Source organism: Littorina saxatilis, linkage group LG5, assembly GCF_037325665.1.
Source record: "Littorina saxatilis isolate snail1 linkage group LG5, US_GU_Lsax_2.0, whole genome shotgun sequence".
NCBI classification, from domain to species: domain Eukaryota; kingdom Metazoa; phylum Mollusca; class Gastropoda; order Littorinimorpha; family Littorinidae; genus Littorina; species Littorina saxatilis.
The window spans coordinates 44,154,168-44,164,167 of NC_090249.1; the positions used below are offsets into that span (position 1 = coordinate 44,154,168).

The 10,000-nt window shown below is 44.8% G+C and overlaps 1 protein-coding gene across 1 annotated transcript in view; it reads right to left on the reverse strand.

Annotated features, from left to right (window-relative positions):
* Nucleotides 1-10,000, reverse strand: part of LOC138967219 (uncharacterized) — a 17,992-nt gene that overhangs the window by 838 nt on the left and 7,154 nt on the right. Inside the window, exons 2-3 of the mRNA XM_070339737.1 lie at nt 1,403-3,508; nt 1-1,241 (exon numbers count right to left, since the gene is read on the reverse strand). The exon at nt 1-1,241 is cut by the window's left edge and continues 838 nt beyond it. Coding sequence (XP_070195838.1) covers nt 1,238-1,241; nt 1,403-2,967 — 1,569 coding nt within the window. The 5' untranslated portion in view covers nt 2,968-3,508 and the 3' untranslated portion in view covers nt 1-1,237. The remainder of the gene's footprint in view (nt 1,242-1,402; nt 3,509-10,000) is intronic.

Here is a 10,000-nt window from a genome sequence, read left to right on the forward strand (position 1 = left end):
AAAAAACAATACATAGATTCGAGTTCATAATTTACTATTACGCGTCTTTAAGGGCCAATTCCTATTAGGCTACATATACTATTAACCTTACCTCACCTTCAAGAAATGAAATCTTCCACAGACCATGAAAAAAACAGTACTCAATCCCAAATGATATTTACAATTCTGACCGCTCCGAAAGCTAGAACATTACTATAATATGAATCAGAGTAAAGCAACGTTGCATCTGAATTTTAACATCTCAAGTGAAGATTCATACAACAAATTTTTTTTTTAAATTAACAAAACAAAACAAAACGGACTGCTGTAAGCTTATTTTCTGCACTTGCAGTGGAAAATATATATGACGAAACGAAAATTGAAACAGCAGCCTGTCGTTTCACATTCATGCCCTCACAGCTCATCCAGACGCGCTGCACATCACAAGAGACAACATCTACAGCAGCCTAATGCCCTCTACACATTGTGGAAAATATCTGCACCCTGTTGCCACTGAGTAAAAACACGGACAGTATTTTCAGAGAAAAAAAGTCTAATAAATATGGCATTCTGTTCAACGTATAATTTCACATGACACCATACTTACAAGGAAACGGCATTCGTTCTTTTTTAAATGTTCAGTTTCATCCATTTATCACAGCTTATTATCACAGGCAAGTTCAAGTTAACTTGCTTCAGTCACTCAAGTTTAAAACTTATTTGTGAATAAGTTTTCTTGTTTGCCACATCAATCTTTCGTGTAGGCCTACATCTGACATTATCTAAAAGACAGAGTCTCTTCGACAGATATTTGAACATGTAGCGTCGACTTGAATGGTCCACACTCAAAACTCAAAAACATGCGTCACGTGCATAGTATATTAAACTGGATCTGGATGTAAGACTACACATGTGTGACTGGTAGTCTTTGCGGTTTGCCGTGATTCGATATTGACACATTGTTAACCAAACCACTTTTTGCTGAATTAGGCAATATGCACGAAAGCCATGCAGACAGTACAGTATTTTATTAAGCTTCGGGCTCCCATATATTGTAGCCCTTCAGTTAAAGTGAGCGTCTTTTTTTCCCCAAAAGGAATCCAGTGCAGCACAGTTGCAAAGTCGTCTTCACAGTTTGACGCATTGTTACAAGCAAAGCCGTCAAGTCATCAACTGAATAATTATGGGCAGGAGCCGAACAGCCTATTGGATGCACAGCCCAGGATGCTCACGTCACCAATCTGTAAATATATTTCCATCACCTATCATGAACAGGCTTGCCAGTCACAGAGGCCATGGGCTGCACTGTTTCCCACATGTGAGACGAGTCAGGATCAGAGGTCTCTGTCCGGATACTGTAGATTCATAAGTGGATACATTCTAGGTTATTATAGATTAAGGTCTAGCCGAATATTTCCATCACCTATCATGAACAGGCTTGCCAGTCACAGAGGCCATGGGCTGCACTGTTTCCCACATGGGAGTGATGCAGGGAGACTCGTGGAGACTGCTGTGCAGGTTCCCGTTGGCCATCTGCCATGCGTAGTAACGTCTCCGCCGGTTGGCGCTGCCAGGCGGCGCGCTGCTTATCCGCTCTCTGCTGGGGTGATGGTGGTGCGGGGGGTTGGGGGAGGGGGTGGTGATGGGGGTGGCTGCGGGCACCACCGGCTTGACCCTCACAGCGTCCTCCGGCCCCGGGGACACGCTGACGGCCTTGACCCCGGCAACAAGGTCGTTGGCGGGGTCACCCGGGAAGATGAAGCCATCCAGAGTATAAAGCGTGGACTTGGGCAAACTCATGTGCTGGGAGGTGCGAGAGGATGGTAGGGCGGTGGAGGTGGTTGTATCGTCTGAACCCGCCCCCAGACGCGGTAATGACATGCTGTCTCTGATGTTGCTGAACCCGTTCACAGTACTTCTGTTCGTGTTTTTGCCGTGAGTCGGGGACACTCCGTTCACTCTGATGCTGTTACCCCCGTTCCCGCTGGTGGAGGATGAATGGCTTGTGGCGTGTTTGTTCTCTTTGCTCTTTCGCGAGGAGCCAGTTTTCCGCTTGGTTTCGCCCTCCTGCCGCCTGTGTAGGACTCGTTTCTTTTTGGTAGTGCTTTTCCCAGCACTAGCGTTAGCGCCTTTGTGCAGCATTTCTGCCATTGTCCCAAGCCTTTGCATGGAGCGCACTGTCTGGTGCGTCATCACCGTCTCCAGAGTCGGGGTGATCTTCTTCACCTTCTTCTCCACTCTCACCGCCTGTGTCTTCTTGGGCGGAGGTGAAGGCCTCGGGCTGGGAGACACACTTCCACCGCCGCCACCACCACCACCACCACTGTTGCTACCACTGTTGGTGTTACTACCGTGGGTCCGCTGTTTGATGTGAGCTTGGGTAGCTGCAGAAGACACCCCCGTGATCTGGGACACGAGGGATACGACCTTGCTGGCAGGGGAGCTGGAGATCTCGTACGAACCTTTGGCTCCGCTGAAGGGTGGCGAGGGGGAGCTCCAAGGAATCGGAGCTCGTTCAGGTCTCACCCTACTCCCCGGGGCAGGACTCACAGACACGAGGGTGGACACAGGCGGGGAAGGGGTGGTTCGTGTCACAGTCACTCCTTTGTCCTTGTAACTCAATGCCGTCACCGTCTTCTTCTTCGTCACTACCACCTCCTCTTCCGAACCCGAGTCGGAATCGTCGTCACTGTCCGAGCTGCACGAGTCATCTTCGTCGGACTCATCCTCGTCTCCGGAACCGGTCGAGCCCGATCGCGACCTGGGCGGAATCTCCCGAATGTTCACGAGGTTGGTGTCCCGAAAAGTGACGCGTCTCTTGGGCTTGTTGCCCTTGAAGAGGATGCCGCAAGGGAGGGGGGAGAGTGTGGTGGGGGAGACGGGGGTAATCATGACTTCCACGTCCGGAGAGAGGTTGGAGGCATCAGGGAGAGGGCTGTTGTCGCTGCGGCTGTCTGGAGCCATGTTCCTGGCACCGCTGCGACTCATGTGAGCGTAAAGCACGTGCACACGTTGCTATGCTTCACCCCCACACTTCCCTTCCTCTTCATATCACTTCTGAGCACTGTCACTTGTTGATACTGAGTACTGTCACTTGTCGATACTGAGCACTGTCACTTGGCACCTCTGTGACTCATGTGAGCGTACATCACGTGCACACTCTGGTTTTCTTCACCTCAACACTTCTCTTCCTCTTTATGTCACTTCTGAGCACTGTCACATGCCGCTTTTGTGCACTGTCACTTGTCACCAGTGTGACTCATCTGAACCTACAGCACGTGCGCACTCCACTGTTCTTCAGTTCTGCACTTCTCTTCCTCTTCATTTCACTTCTGCGCACTATTGCAGCGAAGAAGGTTAACGTTCAGTTTGGTGTGCTGCGCGAAATGTGAAGTTTCACGTTCTGTGCGGTGCCTTCATGTGTATTCTTGACAGAAACATGGTCGACTTGTTACACTTCCATCAAATCATATTCGTCATGAGGCGAGAGGAATCTGTCGCCTTCCACGTCAAAAGTACTCCCATGGACCTGCAGACAGAAACACGTTGTGATCAGTTGGTCTGTACATGATATTATAAGATGCTTGATGGGTTGTTGACAGACCAGCTTTTTTGTCGGTCCAAGGGGGAGCATATCGTCTTTTGTTTCATATTTATTGACCAAGGCCGAAAGCTGGTCTGTCAACAAACCATCAAACATCGTTTTTGTCATCATTTTGGTAGTGAGAAAATAAGTGCACAATCAACCCAGGGAGCCATGCTTTGAAACACGGGTTCCGTGCTGATAACCACACGAGTCCCGGTTTGATAACCACTGACAATCAAAGCTGGCGTGTGAAAGCAACTTTCTGTGTTTTTGAGTTCATTAAATGTTGGGATGAATATTTCAGGTTTGAGGATGCACAGTTCTGTAGGTTCATCTCGGTATTCCACCCCCTCGGATTTCTGTTGTAAATATTAAGCTAAGTGATCGAATGTGGAAGCTACGTTTGGTCAAAGGTCACAGAAGATTTGCGTCGTGCAGCGAAGGAAAGAATCGCGATCTTGTTTCCGACTCAGTACCTCTTTGTTTTTCATTAGACCTGTCATTCTGCTTGCTCGGCTTTGTTAGATGGTTGCATATCTTGTTGCTATTTTCTTTGCTTTTATTATTGTTTCTAATTATTTGTGCTTCGCTTAACGATACAACGTCTTGTGCACAGGTCAAAATGTGTGTGTCAAGGGTCGTTTTACTTGAACTTGACGTTCGTGTTTCTCAGAACGTCTGTGTATCGAAAAACAGATACACGCACTCCATGACTCTGTAAGAAGACAAAACATATCGCTAGGTTTCCTTTGTTTTTGATGAATGGATGACCTTTCATGAAGTAGTTTTGTTTTTTGCTTACTTTTGCCAGTTTGCCAGTTCGTTTTTGGAACTTTGCAAAGCAGTGTCGTGTCGTCTGTTTAGGTCTGGGGAAACACCAATGAAAAGAGCCGAAGAATCCCCGAGCGTTTCTATTGGGTTTGCTTTTGATTATCCATGTATAACCTGCTTCCTGCAACTATGGTAACCGGGGATTTATTGCCTGGCGAACATGAGATTTATTTCCCAGGTGCTTGTGAATGAAAACTCGTGAAAATGATGACAATATCATATATTCATCTTTGATGTCTTAAGCAAGCAATGAACCCACCAGCCAAATAGGTAATTTTGTATTTTGTGTGTAGAACGTCACAAATGGCCTATGTCAGGTTAAGGCTAACAAAAGCAATTTTCTCTGTGCTTTTAAATCAGTAGCAATATCCACCACGAGAGAATAATACAATTGTTCCTAAATATGCGTCCTTACGGCATTTCATTGCTTCGAGAACTACGTCAATTCGAAGTCTCAAAGAATAGCGTGCGCTTAAAATCGAATTTACGATGGTTTAAATACACTCACAGAATCAAATAGCGAAAGATTTAATGTGCGGCCTCCTTAAAAACGCACTGAAATGCTAATAAACCTTGGTGAACAGAAAAAGAGAGAACCATTTCACTTCGAACAGGAAAGCGATTTTCCACTGAAACACCCTGCCATACTATACACTCTATCTGACAGCCAGGGACGCTGCCTATGCCAGTGATCCACTTTGGTAATATATAGCCCCTTAGTGTTTCACTCTAGTAAAATACCCCTCCCCCTCCCCCGCTTCACATTTAGTCATTCACTCTAGTATATAATTATACAAGCCCAGATTTACTTTGGTAAAAAACCTCATCAATGATTCACTCTAGTAAAATATATCACCCCCCCCCCCCCCCCACCCCCCCTCCGCTTTGATTCACTTTAATAAAAAAAATAACCCCTCAGTGCTTCACTTTAGTAAAATACCATCCGATCCGCCACCCCCCCCCCCCCCTTTCACACACAAAAAGAAAAATACAGAGAGAGTATTTTGTTTGTTTGTTTGCTTAACGCCCAGCCGACCACGAAAGGCCATATCAGGGCGGTGCTGCTTTGACATATAACGTGCGCCACACACAAGACAGAAGTCGCAGCACAGGCTTCATGTCTCACCCAGTCACATTATTCTGACACCGGACCAACCAGTCCTAGCACTAACCCCATAATGCCAGACGCCAGGCGGAGCAGCCACTAGATTGCCAAATTTAAAGTCTTAGGTATGACCCGGCCGGGGTTCGAACCCACGACCTCCCGATCACGGGGCGGACGCCTTACCACTTGGCCAACCGTGCTGGTACAGAGAGAGTAGAAATAAAGAAAAAATATAAGAAAAAAACCAAGTGGTTATCATTTAGAAGAAAAAAAAACGCCTTGTATTCCACTCTTCGCTAACATTATCATTTTTCAAATCAATCACCCCTTGACAGTGACATTAAAAGCACTTTACAGTGCAAACAACTCGAACACATAATGTATCGATCTCGCTTTTCTACGAAGCCCCCCCCCCCCAAAAAAAAAAAAAAAACAAACCATTTATTACTTGAAAGCTTTACAAGGGTTAGAAAGAAAGGAAAGAAAGAAAAAGGCGTCGGTTGAATTGTAGACAAACTGTCCTCGAAGCCCTTGACTGTCGTAACTCAAACAGGCAAAGTAACTACAGGCAGAAAGCTGTGCTCACCATTTTCTTTTGCCAAAGAAAAGTGACGTCACGGAAGGAACACTTATTATAATGCCTATGAAAAGGCTTAATGCCTGTCTCAGTTTTCTTTACCGTTAGTATTCCACCCGGGGTACCTGGATACCGGGATACCCGACTGCATTGTACCTTGGTAAACACGTAGACTTCACTCGTTCACAAGGTGTGAATGGAACGTGATTCACGGTTCATCGCAACACAATCTGATTTCTCATACACCAGGCAATAACGTCAAACAAATAGGCATATCGCCGACCTGTAATTTGACGAACAGTTCTCTAAAAAAGGACGAAAATTAGAGATGCAGTCGAACCTGCCCTTGGAACCACCTCTCAATAATGACCACAATGGAAAAACGCTCTTTTCTAGTACTTTTCGCACAGAGCTGTTCAAAAGGCCGTGAAAGATACTCTGAATCTGTTGTCCTTTACAAAATGGTCGAGAACGATTGTATCTTTGATCCACATCTGGAGCTGGACTAGAACAAATGGGCTCCATCCCCAAACATTAAACAAATCAAAAAACCATGTTTAGCTTTTCATGGAACTCAAGATCGGGACTAATAATCCCTTTTGCTGAACCCGGACAATACATGTAACAGCTTCTTCAAGACTACTTTCTACATAACCCTCCATGTGAGAAATAAGGCATCTCTTCAAACGTGTGTATGTGATGTAAATAAAGTCGGGGTAAACTAAAGTCTGGCAGGAACCTCAGAAGTAATATTCCACTGCTCATGACGGGGTCTTTGCCTTTTACAATATTGATAAACTCGCTATCGCTCGAGTTTTAATATTAAAAAAAACTCATGTAAACCTAGTATCACGGCACAGCAAACCATGTAGTCTCTACAACTGTGACGTTTAAATGTGATTCATCCCGCAAACTCTTTTTTATGTTCAAGGGACCTAACTGCATGACGGATTGTTGACGGAGAGGGTTATTTGGGGTGAATATTCTCAAATTTGTATCTCGATTCTTAGACCCCAAACACTTAATTGATGCAGGTACCATACTCAAAACACAGTAGTCCACATCAACACAACAGAATAAGGAAATCAGGTTAGAAAATGTGTAGCCTGGTGGTGTGGCACTTCTTGTACAAGTGTGAAAATCACCATACTCACACGCTGCAAAATCCCGGGTGATTGGAAACCTTCCATTAGCAATGTTAACACGCCTTAAAACAGTAGTATACGTACTGACTTCACACCGCTGTAATAATGATCCGAGGGACTGGCATGTCCAAGCCGGTGTGGGAAACAGATCAGCGTCAAGGCAGTTTGCCAAACACCTGAGAAAACTCTGTTCTGTCAAATATTGAATGCCCGGTAATGGGCAGAATATACCTTCGCAGTTTTAGCGGCACAGACACCATAAGACATAAGACATAAGATCATTTATTGTACATACAATTAATACAATGGATGGAAAAGTGTGATTCATCTGCACATCTGCACGGCCTATTATTTATGCCGCGATATGGATTATGACGAGTACTTGACCTGTTTTCCTTTCATGCAAAGTGTAGCGGGCTGGGATACTCTGCAGACCGTCGTCGGTCCTGCTGAAGTTACATATGTGAGCCGAAGTGTCTACATGTACATTTGACTCGGCTGGAAATACGAATGAGTCAAACGATCGCTAACTGTTTAAAGGACTAGTACTTCTCACTTGACTTTTAATGTCTCCGCTTTTAGTGGGGTGAAATGTCGAAGCCGCAAAGCTCGATAGAATGGATGTAGGGTTGCATTAATACAGTGTCGGTTATCAGTGTATCGATCAATGTTTTGGACCGTACATCAGACAGTACTAAACGTGAAACTGCCATGGCCAGGAGTTTGTGTTATGAAGGTTTGACCAAACAGATAAATACAGATAAATACTCTAAATGATACCAAGGAAGAGAAAGATGCAAGGAAGGGGGGTTAAGGAAGAGAGGAAGGAAGGAAGGTTGGATGGGCTATAAAAGGAAGTTAGAAATGAGCTCCGTTGGTTTGAAAAAAATCATGCAACAAACTCATGACTTGCGATAAGGACACCACTTTGTTTGCATGTCCGGACTAAAATCACCACCGTTTCCTTCCAGTAATATTCTCAGGTTTCCTCAGTAAGTTTACTTCCATTTCAAGATGTTCTATTCATTCAGACCTACCTTCCTTAGACTAGCTGTTGATGTCTTGGAAGCATATCCGAAAATCATTAAACCTGGAGCTAGCTTCTTTAAAACTGACACTGTTTGAACATGCCTCTCGGAGATAAGACGTTTGCCACGGACGCCGGCGTACACGAGTTTCCCTGACTTTCTCATTCTGACAAAACCGTTCCGCTTTTCAACGCTTGCATGAAGGGTGATATATATCACAAAGCCCTTGCACTTACCAAGCCGATAGTAGAATCAATTTTCCTCTTGACATGTGATCGGCATGGCCTTTAGTACCCTTGGTGTATAGCGTACACTGAGGGAAGGAACATTGGGGTGCGAGAAAGCTAAAGGATTCACACGTTATAATGGTTTAATGTCAATATTCTGTTGTAAGAACATGTGTGTGGGACAAGCTATCAGACATGTTTGATAGGACGGCCTGCCACAAGTGCAAAATCAAGTGCGTTATCTGTTTGTATTGTGTGAGTTATCTGTATAATTGAAATTTGGAAAAGTTGTGCTCCTACGGCCGCATTGTCATTTTGAAATTGAGTATATATTTTTTTAACAGTGTTCTTTTCTCTTGTGTACTTCTTTATATGGGCGGGGATATAGCTCAGTTGGTAGCGCGCTGGATTTGTATTCAGTTGGCCGCTGTCAGCGCGAGTTCGATCCCAGGTTCGGCGGAAATTTATTTCACAGAGTCAACTTTGTGTGCAGACTCTCTTCGGTGTCCGAACCACCCCCCGTGTATACTACATTGGGTGTGCACGTTAAAGATCCCACGATTGACAAAAGGGTCTTTCCTGGCAAAATTGCTTAGGCACAATTAATAATTGTCTACCATACCCGTGTGACTTGGAATAAGGCCGTGAAAGGTAAATATGCGCCGACATGGCTGCAATCTACTGGCCGTATAAAATTTCATCTCACACGGCATCTCTGCACAGCGCCTAGAACTGTACCCACGGAATATGCGCGATATAAGCCTCATTGATTGATTGATTGATTTATATTAGCGACAGGTATTTACTCTAACAGACCTCTCTTTCTCTCCTCCTCTCTCTTTTCAAGTATGCCAATAGCATGGGAAAAGCCAGACAATTTTGAGCACTTGTTTAAATGTACCCGTCATTTGATCTACTGCATCAGTCGCAAGAAAACTTTTATGTTCGCTCAACGTTTATGTTAATCTTATTGTCAGTCTTGCACAGACGAAAGCAGAAGACGTGATCTCACCTTTTGGCATGTACATGTACACCTGCACCTTGTTACGAACACGTTCGCGTTGTCCCGTGTAACAAGGGCAGTTCAAGCTGTCAACGTCCTAGGTTTAAAGTCCCGAGGAGAAAAGGTACAAGTGTATTTGTGCTAGGTTTTAGGGTGCCAGCTAGACCAACCTTACCCCTCCTTCAATATGTCCCACTCTCATTTTCTGCCCTAGCAATGTGCTCTTCAGTTCGAGCATGTGTCTTTAGTTGACTTTGTTTGGTGTCATAGTTTAATGGGTTTGACTTGGAACACTTTTGCCTTTAGGTCTTCGAAACCTGTCGCAATTTTTTTTTCAAAGTCTCTGTGTACGTAAACTTTAGAGATACCTTAATTTCTTTCCCGCGGTGTTAACACTCACGTAAAGTACAGCAAATCTAGCTATCGAGTCTGTTACATGCAATGGGAGCATCCCTACACTTGAGCACATATCACAAATCAACAGCCTGCCTGGTTGTTTGTTGTACAGAGTGCATGGGG